Genomic DNA, 18,226 nt, shown 5'->3' with positions numbered 1-18,226 from the left:
AAAAGTCAGTTTGCCTCAGGACTCTGAGCCATAGCTCTTTCTGTATTTATTTCCTTGAGGTGTCACTTTACTTTAAGTTGTATTATAGTCATATTTAAAAGTTTATTTCCTTTCTCTTTCCTTTACCCCTTTCCTACGAAGGTGTGATAGCAGTAGTTAAATTCAAGTTAAGTTTATAAGATGCAAAAAATGGAATCTTGCCAGAAATAAAGGAGAAGACATGGCTCAGAAACTCCAGGTGTGGGCGGGAGGAGGGTGGAGCTCAGTGGATGCTTAGCACGCTTGAGGTCTTCAAATCAGCTGATTGACGATGTTTGGTTGAATCACTGGGTGCGACAGCCCGGCCAAGTTGACACATAACACCAACCATCACACCAGGCATCACGCCTGACTTCCTCCCCTTAACGTGCATAGCGAATGAAGCACGGGTCCTGTTAATTCAGTCAGTAAACCTCTCGAGTCCTGTTACCTGAACTACAGCGACAGCCCCCAAGTGGTCTCCTGCTTTGCAATAATCTCCAGAAATTTTTTAATGTATTTAGTGAAATATATTTTATACACTGCTCCCTCAGAGTGCCGAAAATAGTAACAGAGTCGCAGCTTTCTCACAAATCCAATTTTTGCCCTAGGAAAGCAATGAGTTGTGGCTCCTCCGTTTTTAGAATGGCCGCTGGCGATGCCGCCCTCCTCCCTGCGGAGCCTGCGGGCTTGCGGCGACGTGCATCCTCTCCCAGTCGGTTCCCCCACGCTGGGTTAAGAAGGACCGAGCGCCGCCTCTGGGAAGCGGAGCCGGAAAGAACTACACTTCCCAGGATGCTGCGCAGTCCCGGACTCCACTTCCCAGCATTACCCGGGGCGCCTTGCGAGGACTCCATTTCCCAGAGCGCCGCGGGAGGGCCCGACCTGGTCCCGCCCCCTCCACCTGTCCCGGCCCTGCCCGAGACTCCGCCGGCGCCGGAAGCAGCTCTCTGTGCGCCGGACAGGTGGGCTACGGTGCAGGTGAGCCTGCGCGCGGCACCAAGGGACCCCGGGGCGGGGGGCGTGGCGTGGCGAGCCGGGGCCTGGGCCTTGGGTGTCCTGTGACACCCAGAGAGGCCTGAGGGGTGCTGGCAGCCGGGGGCGTGGGACGGGGGCTCGTGGGCGCAGGCCGTGAGTGGGGCCTGGGAAATTTTGGGGGGGTGCCCAGCTGCAAGAGGCTAGTGGACATGGAGGTGGCCCCGGGAGAGGATCCGGGAGCGTGGGAAGCGCCCGGCGGCATGAAAGGGGGCCGACCGCGGTACCTGCTGCTGGACTGCCCGCATAGTCTGGAGCAGCCGGCTGTCTGGGCAGGGTCCTCTCCGGTCGGGACTGCCAATGGGGCCCTACAGTGGGGTCAGAGCCGTCCTGTAGGGGCGTAAGCAGATTTCTAGCCTCCAAGATAAGGTCCCCAGAGGCGGTGGTGCCCCGAGGCCTCTCCATATCTGAACCAGAAGGAACCGGGCTCTAGAAGCCTTGCTGGGACCAGCTGGCCCCAGGTGGGCACTGGGCTGCAAACATAGGCACTGCCTCTTCCCGGTCTGTAGCATATGGGCTTTGGCTGGGAGCAGCCCTAACGATCTGGGCCAGGAGCCTCCAGCCCCAGGGTTGGCTGTCTCCTCTCTTGTCAGCTAGAAGAGAGCAAGTGGTCCCTTTCTTGGTCTAGTGGGGGTCAGAGTTGGGCCTGCAGGGCACAGCCTGGCTCTCCTGGCTTAGTGGCAGCCTCAGGGCTCCTGTGCGGCTCTAGGGAGAGAGCTCCCTGGGGAATGGGGCTGGGAGGAGGGGATGACTCAGGCTAGTTGGGTCTATCTGGTCTCCAGCGGGCAGTGTCTACTCCTTGGGGACCTCAACCTGTGCCAGTTGTCCCAGGGAGCCCCAGGTCAGCCCTTGGAAGTCACAGTGGGGCCAGTGGTAAGGGCAGTGACCCTGGGCAGGGGCATCTTGGAGCATGAGGGCCTCAGCCTCACACCACTTGACCCTACAGGTGCAGCCAACATGGGTGAGCCCCAGGGGTCCATGCGGATCCTAGTGACTGGGGGCTCTGGGCTGGTGGGCAGAGCCATCCAGAAGGTGGTAGCAGATGGGGCCAGGCTGCCCGGAGAGGACTGGGTGTTTGTCTCCTCCAAGGATGCTGATCTCACGTGAGTGGGCTCATGCCGGAAGCACCCCTACCGTTCTCTCTCCAGACTGAGACTCCAGGCCAGGCCTGTCCCTGGGCCTGGCAGCCTCCTGTCTGGGCCCTCCCTGCCAGGTGGCTGGCCTGGCCTGGCCTGGGTGTGTGCAGCTCTGGGCAAACTTCCTCCCATCTCTTCCTGGGAGCCCACATCCTCATACACCCAGGGCCTGAACTGGCCACTTTCCCTTTTGGCAGCCCCTCCTGCCATCAGCCCTGCCTGAGTCCTGCCCCCAGAGCCTTGAGCCAGGGAGCTAGTTCCCTCAGGCCTCCAAGTGACTCCTGACGGCCTGGCTCCCTTCAGGGATGCGGCACAGACCCGAGCGCTGTTTGAAAAGGTCCAGCCCACACACGTCATCCATCTTGCTGCAATGGTGGGGGGCCTGTTCCGGAATATCAAATACAATTTGGACTTCTGGGTAAGTGAGGGGGCCCCAGTGAACACTGGGAGCCAGGACCCTGGATTCTGGGAACTTCCTGGCCAGCTTCCCATGCTCACATTCTGGCCCCAGGAAGTCCCTGAGGGTCAGGGGTTGGCACAACCTGAAGGGCCCCCAGTGATGCACACTTGGTGCATAGGCATAGGGGAATGAGGGTGGGCCTGTGGGCATTTGGCCTGATAGGAAAAGCCACGGAGCTAACCTAGGGGCTAGGGCAGCTGGGAGACAACAGCATTTGCTGTGTGACCGGGGGCTGGTTCCTGCCCTCTGGGCTGCCAAACCCTCCTGCTCCCAGGAGGTCCAGCTGCATGGAGCCAGGCCCTCTGGGCTGCACACATGCCTTGAGAGGATGTATGCTTGGGGCTGAGCAGGAAGAGATCTGGGTTCTGCCTGTAGCCGGGACCCTGCAGGGCTTTGGCTCATCATCTCTGCCACTGGCCTCCGCATGTTTCAGGACTGGGACGGCAAAAGCTCAGACCAGATTCTGCAAGGGGGCCCCTCCTTGTCTCAGTGACAGCCTTCCCAGCACGCTGCCTCACCACGCCCTCTCCCCTCTCCCCAGACCACCCTTGCCCTGGCCAGCTCACGTACAACTTCCAGCAGGGGAAGTGGGGCCAGGGAGGGGTATGGCTGGCCAAGGCCTCACTGCTACTGGGGGTAGGGGGGGGTGGAGGGACCCCTTCTTACCCTGCTGTACCAGGGCCAGATTGGGTCCCCTGGGTCCCTCCTGGTTCCTGCATCACCTGCCTAGGCCTCAGCCCCTGTGGGCGGGGCTCTCCTCCAGGGCCTTCTCCCAGCCTCAGGGAGGGCAGGCCCGGACCCTCCTACAGCTGGAAGGGGCCCTAATTTCTGGAAGGTGGGCCCTGCCTTGTCCCTGGCAGCAGTTAGAACAGCTGGTTCAGAAACTGCCTGCCAGGGTGTGTCCCTGCTTCTGTCCCTGGGGGAACATGTCAGGGCTGGGGTCCTGCCTGAAGGGGCCTGAACCCGCCCCCGCAGAGGAAAAACATACACATCAACGACAACGTGCTGCACTCGGCCTTTGAGGTGGGCGTGCGCAAGGTGGTCTCCTGCCTGTCTACCTGCGTCTTCCCGGACAAGACCGCCTACCCTATCGACGAGACCATGGTGATGGGCGGGGCATGGCCGGGGGCGGGGCGGGGCCTGGGGGCGGGGCTGAGATGCAATGGCTCCTCTGCTCCCCTAGATTCACAATGGACCGCCACACAGCAGCAACTTTGGCTACTCTTACGCCAAGAGGATGATCGACGTGCAGAACAGGTCCTCCTCCCACGCACCTGCTAGGAATAGGGGACCGGCCCGAGTGCCGTGCGGTGGGCGGGGCCCCAGACCTCCCCCTTCCCTGCCGGCGTCTGCTTTTTTGTCTGTAAGAGGCCGGGTCGGGGTGGGTCGGTGGTCTCGAGGTGAGGGCCAGAGGAGACGCTGTGCCTGCCCCGCAGGGCCTACTTCCAGCAGCACGGCTGCACCTTCACTGCGGTCATCCCCACCAACGTCTTCGGGCCCCATGACAACTTCAGCATCGAGGACGGCCACGTGCTGCCTGGCCTCATCCACAAGGTGCACCTGGCCAAGAGTGAGTGCTACCACCCACACGCCGGCCAGGTCAACCGCCTGATGGGGTCCTTGCGGCTCAGGGGAAGGAGGGGCAGTGGCCGGCACAGCCCCCCCTGACCTCATCCTCCTGGAACCTGCAGGCCTTGGCTCAGCCTTGACGGTGTGGGGTACAGGGAAGCCTCGGAGGCAGTTCATCTACTCACTGGTTGGTCACAGAGTGCATGGCTGTCCCCCAGCACATCTCCTGGGGCTGCCATGCCGGCTGTGGGAGGGAGGGAGTCTGGGAAAAGGTGGGGGTCTGGGCTGAGCCCCCTGGGGAGCAGTCACTAGTTTTCGTTCAGTCCCTGTAGGCTCCTGTCCCCAAGGGAGTACTAGGTACAGCTCTGAGCTCATTAGGAGAAGGGACTTGGGACTGAGCTGGCCAAGCCCACAGGGACGGAGCTGGGGCACTTGGGAGGGGTGATCTGTGGCCCCATTTGGCCATAGTTTGTGGTCTTTGACCCTGCCATCTGACTTCCAGGACCTGGCCCGGCTCCTTATCTGGGTCCTGCGGGAGTACAGTGAAGTGGAGCCCATCATCCTGTCAGGTGGGCGCCCTGAGGCCCCCAAAGGCGGCAGACCAGGGCCCCCATCTGTTCTGAGAGCTGTGTGGAGTAGTGGAGCGGGAACACCTTGGGGGTGGGTGGCAGCGGCTCCAGGCAGAGGAGGCCTGATCTGGCCGCTGGCCCCTTGCTCTCCACAGTGGGCGAGGAAGATGAGATCTCCATCCAGGAGGCAGCCGAAGCTGTGGTGGAGGCCATGGACTTCCATGGGGAGGTCACTGTATCCTTCCACTCCAGGCGGGGGCACCGAGGGTCTCTGTGCAGACGCGCCTGCTCACCCAGGCAGCAGGGGGTGGGGCCTGCTGCTCTCTCAGAGGCTCTCCCTGGGAAGGCTAGGCAAGGGGCAAGGGCAGGTGTGGGGGCTTCCCTTTCTGCTGTGGCCTTGACCAGGCCCCCAGTTCGACACCACCAAGGCGGACGGGCAGTTTAAGAAGACAGCCAGTAACGGCAAGCTGCGGGCCTACCTACCCGACTTCCGATTCACGCCCTTCAAGCAGGGTGAGCCCCCCCATCCCTCAGGACCTCCCCAGGCCTCCGCTTCCCTGCTGCTTGGTCTCCACACCCTCATCCTGGAGGCCGGACAGAGGGGTGATGCTCCCCCCAACCCTGTGGAGGTCAGTTCGGCCCTGGCCCTTACCTGCCCCCTCTGCAGCGGTGAAGGAGACCTGTGCTTGGTTCACTGACAACTACGAGCATGCCCGGAAGTGAAGCGGGGCAGAGGGAGCGGTGCTGCCTTCTCCAGGCACCCAGCTCAGCCGGCAGAGCCCAGTGGCAACCACCCTCAACCTGCCAGGAGTTGAGGGCACTGCCCTCGTCAGGGGGCCCGGGCTCCACCCTCTCTGCCTGGGCAGCTCTGGGTAACTGTCCAGTGGGCCCACCATTCACGTCCATCCTCAGGGAAACCAAGGCCTGGCCAGGCCTGGCACCACTCCCCGTGTCGGTCCCTGAATGTGTCCACTTCTGGTCCTGTTCTTCCGCTCCCCAGGAACCAATAAAGTGCATTTTCACAGGCCTGGCCCCAGCCACTCTGTGCCAGCCCTCCCCTCCCCACCCACAGGCTCAGCCTCCCTGAGCCTGGGCAGCCCCCAAACCCACCATCCCCCACTGACTGCTCAGCCCCCAAGAGCTGCCGGGCCACAGTGGCCGGCTGTCGCCACATGAAGGCCTTGGAAACCGGCACTCTTCCCGGAGCTTCCTCATCCCCAGCACTTTGGGGAAAGAGGCTGGGTCTGGATTCGGACAGGCTGAGTGGGCACACGGATGGCTCAGAGGAGAGAGTGGTGACTGCATGGCTCAGATGCCCCTTGGACTCCAGAAGAGTGTAGGACCAGACCTGAACCTTCATCTCCCCAGCCCTCGGGTGGCTGCTTGGGTGCCAGGGCCTGGCCTGCCCTTCTCCGGTGGACAGTTAACAGGTGACATGCAGAGAGGGCCTGGTGGGCAGGAAGGTGAACGGCCTGGGCCGCCCGGTCCTCAACAGGGAAATCTGGACAGGTTGACTGACCAGTCCACTGGCCAGCCAGCTAGTGCTGGGTGTGGACCTAGGGGTGCCCAGTTCCCAAGCCTTCAGGCCAGAGTCCACAGACCACCTCCCACAGGACCCAGGCACCTTCCCCGGCTCTCCTAGTCTTCGTGCCAGTGACCCCCAGCTTTCCTCTGGCCTCAAGTGTGCCAGCTGCGTTCATGACTAACTCTGTTTATCCAGGCGGCACTGGCTGTCTTCCCTGTGCCCGGCACGCAGTCCCGACCTCTATCCCTGTGCCCAACTGACCATGCGTGGCTCCCGTCACTGCCCCCTTTCTCTCTGGCTTCCCCACATTTCATGTCTTGACTGAAGTGGTTCTCCCTCTCCGAGGCCCGCCCTACCTGTTTGCTTCTCTGGTGGTACCTGTCCTTCCCCCAGAGACTTGGAGCTCCAGGACCAGGTATCCCCTGGTGCCAGCCCTTGGTGAATGAAGGGTCTGCCCATGCGGGGATTGAGGGGGAGGGGCAGGACCTGAGTTGAGCTCAGATCAGCGAGGTGAGAACGGTGGGAAGGAGGCCCGGCACAGAGCAGAGGCCAGACATGCGTGACAGGACACCAAAAGTGGTTCTGTGTCCTGAGCTGTCCCCTGGGTTGTCCTGTGTGTGTGTGTGTGTGTGTGTTTATTGAGGAGGGGCTGTCCCCCAAGCCAGAATGCAGATCTGCAGGGTAGGGGTTTGGCTGTCCATTCCGCTGATGTGTGGCTTTTATTCCCGGCCCAGAGCAGGCACCATGCTCAGGGGCAGTTGCTGAAAGAACTTAGAACAAGTCAAAGTAAAAGTTTAAAGAAGATAGCTAAATATCTTTAAAATGCAGTTTTAACTACAGTCTTAGATCTCCAGACCTTATTTTTCCCATGTCAAGCAAAAATTACAAGCAAAGCCCTGACCCACAGCCCCCACCCCCGTCAGTCTCTAAGGTGGTCCCTGGCCACAGCCAAGCACTCTGTCTTCCTCAGGGCCAACAAGCCGGCTAGGTCTCTGCTGGGAACCAAGGCCTCAGGAAGGTCTTTCCTGCTTCCTCCCCTCAGTGCCCTGGGAGGCCCGTGGAAACCACTTAAACACAGAACTGCAACAGACCCCTGCTCGCACATTTCCCTGGCTTGCTGGACCCACTGCGGCTTGGAGAAGAGCTGTCCACAAGCCCTGACTAGGTAGCCTTGTACAACAGGCCCGAGTCCACTCTTAGCTCCAAACAGAAAACCAGGGCGCTGAGAATGCTGCACCCACCCAGCGTGAGCAGGGTCCCACTCTCCAGCCCCTGGCCTGTCGGGATGATCGGCTGGAGTCCACATTCCGGCTGCCAGGTTTTCATCAGCGGCTGGTCAGATGCCCCTCTTGGAAGCTCAGCTGCCCAGTGACCGCCACCACTGGTGCTCCAGGCTCTGCAGCATCCCCGAGGGGGCCCCCACCTGGAGGGCTGCAGGGCACCGACTTCTAGGATAAGGTCAGAGTAGCCCCCACCGGTTGGGAATGGCCTTTGAATGGCCTCTCTCGAGCTGCACTTGAGAAATCACACAAGCGCTCGCAATCCTATCAAGGCTCGCTCGCCGGGGTCCTCAGAACAGAACTCATGTCCTCAGTCGGACCGAAACGTCCGCGCGGAACTGCGCCGGTGCCGCCCCCTGCGGCGCCCCGCCCCTCTGCGTCGGCGCCCCGCCCCTCTGCGTCGGCGCCCCGCGTCTAGGGCTCTCCAGCCAACGAGCCGCCAGGGGGCGAGACCAACTACTTAGCGGGCGGCAGAGCGCCGAGCCGGGACGGGAAGGGACGGGGCGTGAGGGTCTGGGCGGCGGGTGGACGAGGGCAGGTGCGGGGCGGCGCAGCCCATTGGCCCGGCCGAGGGCGGGGCGCGGCGCGGTGGTGAGATGGCGGCGGCGGCGGAGGCGGCGGAGTCCCTCCCTCGGCGCGTGGGCTTCGTGGGCGCCGGACGCATGGCGGAGGCCATCGCGCAGGGCCTCATCCGAGCAGGTGGGGCGCCGCGGACGTGGGGTGTGTAGGGTCCCCTTGCCGGGGGTGGCGGGCATCCGACACCGGCGCGGCCTGGGGGGGCGAGGCTCACCTGCCCGGAAGGATGAATCCGGCGTAGTCCCCGGCAGCACGGGGCCCTCCGCGCAGGGTCCCAGGGTGGAGCAGGGCCGGGCGGCCGTGGGCGGGGGCGGAGCGCCGACCTGCCCCTCGGGACTGCTTCCCTGGGAGCGCAGCCCGAGGGGGATGTGGTGGAGAGGCTCAGAGCCCGCCGTCCCCGCGTGGGACTCGAGCCACACGTGAAATTGAGATGTGCGGCGAGTGCATGGAGTATAGTATACGCAGAATTTGGAAGATCTAGCTCACAAAGTAACGTATCTTAGCCATTTTTAATATTGAGTACGTGTATATTTTGGCTATATTTGGTTAAAAAATGCAGTGCAATTCAACTTTTCCTGCTTCTTCTTGCTTGCTTACTCTGACTACTGGAAAATGTGAAGTTACCCGTGTGGCTCTGGTGATGCTTCTCTTGGGCCGCCCAGGCTGGCCTAGAGCCTGGATCCCCCGGGACTCCCCAACCTCCTGCCTTGGTGGAGCCGCCTGACCCGTCGAGCTTTGGACTCTTTCTTTCTGTTTGTGTCCCAGCTGCACTCCTGGCCGTTCTGCTGGATTTCTCAGTCTCAGCACTGTGCACGTTTGGAGCCGGATAATTCTCCGTCCTTCACATTGTAGGGTGTTTTGCCCTCTCCGTGGCCTCCGCTAGATGTCAAGGTCCAGAGAGGTCAAAATCATCGGAAGACAGTTTACTGCAGGTCTCAGGTGTCTTACCTGTAACACCTGAGAGCTGGCCTGCCTCCCGGTGGGTAGAGTCCACATGGATCACAGTCCCGGCACGTGTAGGCAGCACACAGTGGCGGTCACTGTTCAAGCTGGGGCTGCACTTCTGCCATTCTATTAGACCGCACAGAAATCTGGGCTTCCCAACCACGAACCCACAAAACTAGATGATTTCTACCAAATGGGCAGTTAGGCTCTGCTTGGATGTCCCAGCACAGATGCACCCCGTCCCAGGGACGTTTGGGCCCCACCCCACCCCCAGGCCTCCCCACCCACCATACCCCCTCCTCCCCAGGCAGCAGTCCAAGGGATATGTGTCCTCACGAGACGAGGCAAGCTCCTGGCCCCTGTGTCTGGCAGGGCATCTGGACTCGGCAGCAGGCAGGTGGCGATGACTGCTGAGTAAAATCGAATGTGTCCAATGCTGTGGCCCCATCTCTGCTTCCAGGAGAGTCTTGGGATGGCCCAGGTGTGGCTGAGCCTGACAGACTCTTCAGGAAGGGGCCTGCCAGGCTGGCTCTTCCTCCTCCTTCCACTCGCCCCAACTCCTCACTGACACCCCCAACCCTGCCCCACCTTTGCCTTTCTCTCCAGGAAAAGTGGAAGCTCAGCACGTGCTGGCCAGTGCGCCCACTGACAGGAACCTCTGCCACTTCCGGGTGAGTGAGCTAGAGTGGAGGCCCCCCCGGGGCCCAGGGTGGCTGTTGGCTCCTGTCCTTCTGAGATGCTCCTTGGGGCTGCTTACTTAACTAAAGTTTTGAGGCAGACTGGGTTGGGGAAGTGAAGGTCAAAGGCCACAAGGAAGGTCAAGGTTGTGGAGGGCCAGGGCTGGGTACGGAATGTGTGCGTGTGGACATGTGTGTGTTGGATGGGCAGGGGTGGTCGTGGGCACTCACTGGGGTTGGAGGGCTGGAGGAGGAGCTGACACTCAGGGGCGTCTGGGCGATCTTGGACACCGGGAGCAGGGCAGGCGTTTGCAGCGAGAGAGACCCATGAGGACCCAGAGTGGCCTCCAGCAGGGAGGGCTGCGGTTCGGGAGGGCGCCTTGCTGACCTGGGGCTGGTCCGGCCTCCCCGCTGCAGGCCCTGGGCTGCCAGACCACCCACTCCAACCGGGAGGTGCTGCAGGGCTGCTCCCTCATCTTCTTTGCCACCAAGCCCCATGTCCTGCCGGCCGTCCTGGCGGAAGTGGCCCCTGTGGTCACCGCAGAGCATATCTTGGTGTCTGTGGCTGCCGGGGTCTCTCTAAGCACCCTGGAGGAGGTGAGTGGCCCGTGGGGTTAGGTGGGGCTGAGGTTCTGACCCCAGGGTGGGCTCTGCTGGCCAGACTCAGCGTCCCAGCCCTGGCCACCCCAGACCAGCTGTGTCTGGGCGCGGGATGAGTTGCTGCAGAGGTGGCCGGGTGGCTGAGGGGCCAGGGTTCAGGTTTCTCCTGCCGGGGGAAGCAGGGAGGGGAGCCTGTGCTGGCAGAGGTGGTGCCTGCCCAGTAGGCCCGATCCTACGGACTCCCTAACTGTAGCCTCACTGGACAGCTGCTGCCCCCAACTGCGCGAGTGCTGCGGGTCTCGCCCAACCTGCCCTGCGTGGTCCAGGAGGGGGCCTTGGTGATGGCGCGGGGCCGCCATGCCGGCAGCAGCGAGGTTGAGCTCCTGAGGACCCTGCTAGAGGCCTGCGGGCAGTGTGAGGAGGTGCCCGAAGCCCATGTGGACGTCCACACCGGCCTCAGTGGCAGTGGTGTGGCCTTTGTGAGTGTTGTTGGGTCCCCGTGCTCCCACCCCTGCCCTCACAGGATGGCCCTCAGCAGAGTGGGGCCTTTCTGAGCCCCTGCCACCGTGGCTGGGTCCCTGGGCTGCCCACGAGCACCACCCTCCCTATATTGGTGCCTTCCTGGGCCTTTGAGGCCGGCCTCTGGGCAGACCCCTGGGTTCAGGCCTCCACTCTGGTGACTAGTGTGCCGGGCTGTGTTCCTGAAGGTTCCCATCCTTCTCCAGGCGGGTGCTGGGTCCAGGGGAGAGCTGGCTCTGACCCCGCCCCTGCTGCTACAGGTGTGCACCTTTTCAGAGGCCCTGGCTGAAGGCGCCATCAAGATGGGCATGCCCAGCGGCCTGGCCCACCGCATTACTGCCCAGACCTTGCTGGTGAGACCTTGCTGCCTGGCCCCAGAGGGGTGGGTGGACGGGATGGGTCAGCATGCCTCCTGGGAGCAGTGGGATGGGAGACAGCTGGCCTGGGCAGCCTGGGCTGAGATGGGCGGGGTGGAGGGGTGCATGAGAAGTCAGGGCTGAGCTGGAGAAGGGGCTGCCGGCCTCCCCCAAGTCACCCCAACCCTCACCCTCCCTGCAGGGGACAGCCAAGATGCTTCTGCAGGAGGGGCAGCACCCGGCCCAGCTGCGGACGGACGTGTGCACGCCAGGCGGCACCACCATCTATGGGCTGCACGCGCTGGAGCAGGGTGGGCTGCGTGCGGCCGCCATGAGCGCTGTGGAGGCTGCCACCTGCCGGGCCAAGGAGATCAGCCGGAAATAGGGCACATGGGCACAGGACTTGGCCACAGCCCTGAGTGCCGCCCCTCCCTTCCTCTCTCCCTGGCCCCTTCCGAAGACTCTGCAGGCCAGCGGAGGAGCTGCTTGAGGTCTGAGGGTGGCTGGAGGATGGGGCCTGGCCAGCCGTGAACATGGCTGGTCCTGGGCCCCTCCCCAGACCCTAAGCTCCTGGCAAGTGGCGGATGGAGCTGGCCTTGACCCTTCCCTGCTTGGAGAGTCCTGAGAGTCCCGTGGCCTGGCCTTCGACTGCAGGATTTGGGTCTGTAGCATGTCTGCGAACGGGCCAGCAGGGCAGTAGCCAGGAACATGGGGCCTGAAGCAAGGACATGGAGCCTTTGGGGGGCTGCCTGCAGCTGTCTGCTGTGCTACCCCAGGGCTCTCGGGGAGCTCCCCGCATGACAGAGCCCCCCCTCCACTCCAGGCGGAGGCCCAGTTCTCGCTGCAGCCTGACAGCTGAGACTGGAGGCAGAGGGTCCTCCTGCCTGTAAGATGGGGTGAGGCACCTGGGTGGCAGCCTCTCCTTCATTCCCGCTGCCCTGCCACCCTGGGGGAGCCCCCATTGCAGCCTTCACCAGCTGCTGCCCATCTGATCTGGACCCTCACTCCTCAGAGGGTCAGCCTGAGTCCATCTCCGCACCTGCCTCCTGCCCCTGTAAAAGGGAATAAAGACGCCCCCTAGCAGCACAGAGACCAGGGTTTAACAGGAGGCCAGTGAAACCAAATCCCAGTCTGGAGCCGTGTCTCTGCCAAGGCCTGGGACACTTGGCACAGAGAGGTCTGGGGCAGGTGGATGAGGTGGTGTGGGGACAGGGTTTCTGCAAGGATGGGCTCACTGGGCCCCCCACCAACTCTGACCTCACCCCCAGCACTATGTCTGTGGGGCCCCGTGATGCATCTTCCAGCAGGATCCCTGGGGACCAGGATGGGCGCAACTTGGGGAGCAGAAAATGCTCCTCTGCCCAGCCCTGACCTGAGCAGGCCACTTCCTGCATGAGAGGCGCCCTGGTGATCCCCCAGCCCAGCTGGTGACAGACCCGACAAGGCATGCTCATTGAGGAGGGACCGGCCCAAGAAGGGCAGCTGGTGGGGTGGGGGCAGGGTCACAGATCAATTCCTTGCTGGCCATTTCTTTACCTTCTACTGTAAGAGTGAAATTACTTTTCCAAGGAGTTGGTGGATGTGAGCTTTTTTCATCGACGTCCCATTTCTGTATCCTCCCTACTTCTTCAAATTACGTGTTCTGGATCAAGTTACAAAAATAAGGCTAGAACGGGGATATGTGTGAGGTTGACACATTCAGCCTTTATTATAAAGCACGCGGGGTCCCGCTGGCCAGTAAACTCTGTCAGTGAGGCTGATGTGAAAGGGGCCCAGAAAGAACACGCACCCGGCGCCCACCCCAGGACCTGCCACTGGAGCTGAGCCTCACCCTCCTGGGCTCCCTGTTTGCAGGCTCCCCCCGGCAACCCTGACCACCTCAGGCCAACGTGGGAGTCCCTGGAGGACTGACCCCTCAGCCTGAGGGCGCACCCCTAAGCACGCTCAGCCCATCAGGCAAGGCTGGCCTCAGACAGGCTTCCTCTGACCTGCCACCTGGCCTCGCCCTCCCAACCCCACAGGTCAGGGTGCTTTCAGCAGGAGCCTGCGAGCTCACCTTTCCACCTGCAGGGTTTCCCTTGCATGCCCACTGCCAAACCCTCTGGGGGCCCTAACGGTGACTCTGACCCAGAGCCACTTTTTGGAAGGTGACCTTCACTGCCTCGAAGCATCGTTACAGCACTGTGAACAGCAGGAGGGGAGGCTGGTGGCTGTGTCCCTGAGCACCTCCCTGGCTGTGGGTGTCCCCACCCCACCAGGGAAACATGTCCCCCTCCAGGGCAAGAAAGCTTGTCTCCGGCATGGTGCCCAGTGCTGCAGGTGATGGCTGCTGAAGACACTAGCAGCGCCAACTCCAGCATCCCCCTTGGTGCCATCAACCACCTCTCTCTCCTTACTGTGCACCAGGGTGGCAAACTCAAAAGACCTGGGGCCCAGCAGGCCAACAGCAGGGAGGCCACCCAGCTGGGGTCCACTTTGGCCATTCTCCTGCAGAGACAGCCTCTAGCGTCCCCCGTGGGAAGCTCTGACCAGGCCGTCCCATGGTTTCACACTAAGAGGAGCCCAGGGAGGGAGTGACAGCCACCAAAGCTGGGGTGGGGCCCCAGGTGCCCGCCCGCCACCCACACTCTGCTGCAGGCCTCCGGCTCGGAGGACCCATGTCTGAGGCCACCCTCAGGGGCAGAGCCACCCCCTCCGTGTGCAGGGCTCAGGGCCCATGGCTTCTGCCTCATGGCACCAATAGCTCCATTTTTGAGAGGATACCTTTAGAGGAGGTCCTGGCCCAGCAAAGAGGGCTCCCAGACCATCCTGTGCTGTGCCTCGTTCACTCAGGGCACACCCAAGGCCATGGGGACTTGCCAGAGCCACCTCCTAGGGTGCAGCCTTGGCTCCCTAGAGGGGACGAGACTGGTGGGACGTGAGGAGAGGGAGGCAGCAGGTTCTGTCCTGACACTGGTTCCCAATACTAACTGCAGCCTCCCCACCCAGGCCCATGGGGAGAAGAGGGAGACTCAGCAAGAGGGGGGGCACTGATGGCGGCTGCAGGGCGCTGCTGAGGCCACCCTCACCCACTGCCCACGTGGGGCCTGAGGTCTCTGTCTCCACACACTCCTGCAGACAGGCCCAGCAGAGCAGAGGCCCAGCAGACCAGCTATTGTGACCAGGAGCCCCAGGCTGGGTCCCTACCAGCCAAAAAGGCAGATGGAGTAAAATGCAAGCTGTCCTGAAGCCTGTTGCCAGCTGCTTGGCTAGATCCAGGTCCAGCTGCAGTCTGCCTCCTGCAGGTGTGGGCCTGAGACAGCTGGCAGCGGATGTGCCAGCTGGGCCCCAGCAGGTGTGGCAGGAGGCTGCTGGCCTGGCCTGGCCAGCCAAGCCTCCCTTCTCTTGTTCCCAAATCCTCCACACCTTTCCCTAGCTTTCGGATTTGACATATACACATCCTCAAGTACACTTTTTTGGCCAGGGATGGTTCCAAGGAACAGTTTACCTGCTTGCTCCAAGGGCACCCCAGCTGCCTCCCCACAGCGCAGCCATTCCCTACCACGAACATCACCTCTGCAGCCTCTGCAGTCTTGGACCCCCGGAAAGATGAGGCAGTTGATGAGGGGAGAGTGCCAATATGCACGCAGCCCCTCAAATCCAGGCCCCCTGCCCCTCACAAGGGCTCTGGACATCTCTGCAGAGCAGCCTCTGGGAGATCTGGGTATCTCGGCCTCAGATCACCAGCAGGAATCCTGAATGTAGAGCTGATGGAGCAGAATGAGAGCTGGACAGGAACACAGGAGCCCTTCCCTTCTCCTTTCAAAATGTGCAACCCAGACGCCAAATCCCCGGGCTGTGGGCCACACCCTCAGCAGTGCCAAGACAGGGGAGGAGGAAGCCTCGGGGGGGTGGGCTGGGCAGGAGGAGCCCTGGAGGGAGCAAAGGCACAAGGATTGTCCTGTGTGTGGCTGTCAGTGCCACAGGGCAGCTCCCTGGAGCCAGACGAAGTGGACCGTGGCTGGTCCACTCACTGGTCTGGTCACCAGGGCTCAGGTCTAGTGCTCGTCAGCCCCACAGAATGAGAGCTGCTCAGGATGGAATTTTCTTAAGGAAAATTGAAAATCCGAGTGGACCACAAACCTGCACCCCTTGCTGCGTCCGGAGCCTCAGGAGGCCCCGCTCTCCCTTCCAGCCCACGCAGCTGCCCGCCCTCCAAGATGGCCCGGGTTGGGGAGTGACACCCCTCTGGGTTCCTGGAGAGTATCCGTAAAAATGGACTTAATGCACTAAAACCAGAAACGACTGCTGTGCTTCCCGTTGAGACGACCAGCGGCTATGGTGTGGGAATCACACAGCATCAGGGCCCAGTCAGAGGGGTGTGCCGGCCCCTGTCCAGTGTAAGTGCTGGGCCCTGGAGGCGGGGGTCAGGGAGTAGGAGGTGTGGGCAGGAGTGGGGGTGGAGGCCTCGGCCCCACAGGGGCCAGGGTGGGAACACAGCAAACTGCTCTGTAAAGTGCTGTGGTGTGTGTGTGTCTGCTAGGCCTGCGTGGGGGGGGGGCCTGGCTAAGAGCACAGACCCAACATGTGTGCTTGCCCAGGAAGGAGGGGGCAGGAGCCCGCGGCCTCTTCTAGCTACCCCTACATGAGTCAGGGGGACCAGTGGAGGGGATGACCCTTCACCTACAGAGCTCCTCGGAGCCAGGCTGGGCTGGGATCCTGCAACTCCTGAGCCATGGGCTGGGCCACCCCAAGGGAGGGAGGAGGTGGAAAGGGGAGACGATGTGTCCCCTCCCTCCAAATGCAGCAGGAGAAAGGCCACTGGGGGACTGCTCAGGCTGGCTGGGTCACAACCCATCATCAGGAACTGTGGGAGAGGGCCCGATGCCCCCCAGCCTCCGGGCCATGCTGATCAGTGAGCGAAGCTGCACCAGCTTCAGTGGCCCCACCTCCCGGGGGTCCTGGCTCTCCAGCCATCGCAGAGCCGTCTCCAGACCCCGAACGGCCTCCCCTGCAGTGGGCACAGCGGCATCCTCCTCCTCCTCTCCGCCCGCCATGACAGACAGTAGGCTGGCTGGGGGTGGAGGGGCCCCAGGGACCAGTACAGGAGGCCGGCTGGGGCCCGCGTCCTCCCTGCAGCTGTCGGGCAGCCCACCATCATCATCCAGGTGCAGCCACTTGGCCACTTCCTCAGGGGCCAGGCGCTTGTAGGCCAGGGCTGCCAGGTGCGTGAGGTCGCTGAGCACCCTGCTGTGCTCTGCAGCCTCCTCGGCCTGGCCAGCTGGCTGCCCAGCACACTCCTCCGCAGGCCGGGGCTCAAAGGCGGCCCGCAAGCCCAGCAGCCAGCAGCGCTCGATGCTGCCTGCCTGCACCAGGTCCCAGGAGAGGCCAGCCAGGTAGAGCATGTCCTTGAGCATGAAGCTGCGCATGAAATCCAGCGGGGAGCCCCCAGCGCACGACACGGCCAGCCGGAGCAGCTCGCGCTTGTACAGCTGTTTGAAGGCAGCCACCACACCCTGCTCCAGTGGGGCAGGGATGTGCGCCTGGCTGCTGCCCTTGGACAGGAACAGCACCCGCACAGCCCCGTCAGGGGTCTGCAGCTCTTCTGGGGAGCCGAGGGGCTCAGGCCGGCACCTCCTGGGGGTCTCCTCGCCCTCCTCCAGGGTGGGCATCTTGGCAGCCGGGCTGGGGCAGGGTGGGTGGGCAACCAGCAGCACGGCCTTCTGCTGCAGGCAGCTGCGGCGCAGGTATCGCCTGACGCCCGGGACGAACTCCTCAAAGAACCAGCCCCGCAGCAGGGGGCGGCTGAGCCAGGCATCCGGGCTGTAGCGGTAGGAGGCAGGGAATTTGTCCTGGCTGTGGTGGCGCAGGCTGGGTGGGTCTGGCAGCTGCCCGATGACCAGCGGCTTCAGCTTGTGGCTGCCAGTCAGGTTAGCAGCCAGCAGCACCGTCACCCGGTCTCCCCGCCAGCGACGGCCGCAGCCCCCCGCGCCGGGGTCCCCCGCGCCCAGAGGCGCGGCTTGCTCCGGAAGCAGCTTCCAGTAGAGGCCAGTGACGTTGGCGTTGTAGATCTGCTCGTCGCCGTAGCCGCCCTCGGCGGGTGCCGGGGAATTCGAGGCGCAGTCGGGCAGGGGGCCGGCGCGGGGGGACTGTGCCGGCTCCTGCTTGACCGGGGGGCCGGGCAAGGGGCCGGCGGGCGGCGGCTCAGCCTCGCCGTAGATGCGCTGGCTGGAGATGCCGTGGCGCTTCTGCCAGCGCCAGAACCAGCCATGGCTGGCCTTGAAGGTGCACTCGGGCCCGTAGATCTGGCGCGCGAAAGCCTCGGCCTGTGCCTGGATGAGCGGCCCCGACAGCGGCACGCCGTGCTGGCGCAGCGCCAGGAACCACGAGTAGACGGCGCGGTCGATCTCCTCCTCGTTGGCCAGACGCATCTTCTTGCGCTGCGTGCCCACCTCGCCGCCCAGCTGCTCCAGGAACCAGCGCAGCTTGGGCTCGTCCTTGAGCCAGCCGCGCAACGTGCCGCCCGGCACGCCGAAGTCGCGGCACACGCTGGCCTGCCGCTCGCCGCCCTTGACGCGCTCGATGGCCTGCAGCTTGTCCTTGATGGAGTAGGCCTTGCGGAAGGCCATCTTCACCGCCACGCGGGGCCGCGGCCCGGGTGCAGGGGGCAGGGGCCGCGCAGCGGAGACCGGGGCAGGCGTGGGGGGCCGCAGCGGCTGCGCGGGGCGCCCGGGTGGGGGCCGGCGGCCGCGACGCGGGGCCGGGCCGGCCGAGGGACACGCAGGGTACATGGCGGCGGCGGCAGCGACGGGGGTACCGGATCGGGGGCCATACGCCCGCCCGGCCGGCCGCACGGGGCGGGGCGCCGGGGGCGGGGTCGGCCGGGCCCTCCCCTTTGTCTCGCCCGCTCGGCGCGCGCAGGCGCGCTGGCCCCTCCTGGCCCCGCCCCGCCCCGCGCCGCGCGTCACACGGCAAGTGCCGG

The 18,226-nt window shown here is 63.4% G+C and overlaps 3 protein-coding genes across 4 annotated transcripts; 2 read left to right on the top strand and 1 right to left on the bottom strand.

Annotated features, from left to right (window-relative positions):
• Positions 1-836: 836 nt before the first annotated feature.
• Positions 837-5,812, top strand: GFUS (GDP-L-fucose synthase). Its single transcript, XM_006211179.4, has 11 exons — positions 837-999; positions 2,000-2,156; positions 2,493-2,607; positions 3,625-3,753; positions 3,833-3,906; positions 4,086-4,219; positions 4,341-4,405; positions 4,721-4,787; positions 4,943-5,022; positions 5,201-5,300; positions 5,455-5,812. Exons 2-11 carry the CDS (start codon positions 2,011-2,013, stop codon positions 5,508-5,510), a joined length of 966 nt encoding a protein of 321 aa, XP_006211241.1. The 5' UTR covers positions 837-999; positions 2,000-2,010; the 3' UTR covers positions 5,511-5,812.
• A 2,185-nt stretch (positions 5,813-7,997) lies between these two features.
• PYCR3 (pyrroline-5-carboxylate reductase 3) lies at positions 7,998-12,836 on the top strand. Of its 2 annotated transcripts, none has more exons than XM_072949875.1 (6): positions 7,998-8,291; positions 9,720-9,784; positions 10,208-10,387; positions 10,657-10,869; positions 11,186-11,262; positions 11,468-12,836. In XM_072949875.1, the coding sequence occupies exons 1-6, from the start codon at positions 8,189-8,191 to the stop codon at positions 11,598-11,600; spliced, it is 771 nt and encodes a 256-aa protein (XP_072805976.1). In that variant the 5' UTR covers positions 7,998-8,188; the 3' UTR covers positions 11,601-12,836. The 2 variants fall into 2 exon arrangements, with proteins under 2 accessions (XP_072805976.1, XP_072805975.1); XM_072949874.1 differs by having other exon boundaries at positions 8,005-8,291; positions 11,170-11,262.
• A 113-nt stretch (positions 12,837-12,949) lies between these two features.
• On the bottom strand, positions 12,950-18,169 carry TIGD5 (tigger transposable element derived 5). Its single transcript, XM_072949891.1, has one exon. The coding sequence runs from the start codon at positions 18,033-18,035 to the stop codon at positions 16,092-16,094; it is 1,944 nt and encodes a 647-aa protein (XP_072805992.1). The 5' UTR covers positions 18,036-18,169; the 3' UTR covers positions 12,950-16,091.
• Between the last annotated feature and the right edge of the window lie 57 nt (positions 18,170-18,226).

Source organism: Vicugna pacos, chromosome 25, assembly GCF_048564905.1.
Source record: "Vicugna pacos chromosome 25, VicPac4, whole genome shotgun sequence".
NCBI lineage: Eukaryota > Metazoa > Chordata > Mammalia > Artiodactyla > Camelidae > Vicugna > Vicugna pacos.
Note: the sequence above shows the minus strand (reverse complement) of the source record. Positions and strands in the feature narration are given on the sequence as shown.

Excerpts from the sequence above, each read along its gene's own strand:
- GFUS (XM_006211179.4), top strand. The coding sequence starts at position 2,011 with ATGGGTGAGCCCCAGGGGTCCATGCGGATCCTAGTGACTGGGGGCTCT. Across the intron at positions 2,608-3,624 it reads AATACAATTTGGACTTCTGG|AGGAAAAACATACACATCAA; the intron begins GTAAGTGAGGGG and ends CCGCCCCCGCAG. Across the intron at positions 5,023-5,200 it reads ACTTCCATGGGGAGGTCACT|TTCGACACCACCAAGGCGGA; the intron begins GTATCCTTCCAC and ends CCAGGCCCCCAG.
- PYCR3 (XM_072949874.1), top strand. The coding sequence starts at position 8,189 with ATGGCGGCGGCGGCGGAGGCGGCGGAGTCCCTCCCTCGGCGCGTGGGC. Across the intron at positions 8,292-9,719 it reads GCAGGGCCTCATCCGAGCAG|GAAAAGTGGAAGCTCAGCAC; the intron begins GTGGGGCGCCGC and ends CTTTCTCTCCAG. Across the intron at positions 11,263-11,467 it reads TTACTGCCCAGACCTTGCTG|GGGACAGCCAAGATGCTTCT; the intron begins GTGAGACCTTGC and ends CCCTCCCTGCAG.
- TIGD5 (XM_072949891.1), bottom strand. The coding sequence starts at position 18,035 with ATGTACCCTGCGTGTCCCTCGGCCGGCCCGGCCCCGCGTCGCGGCCGC.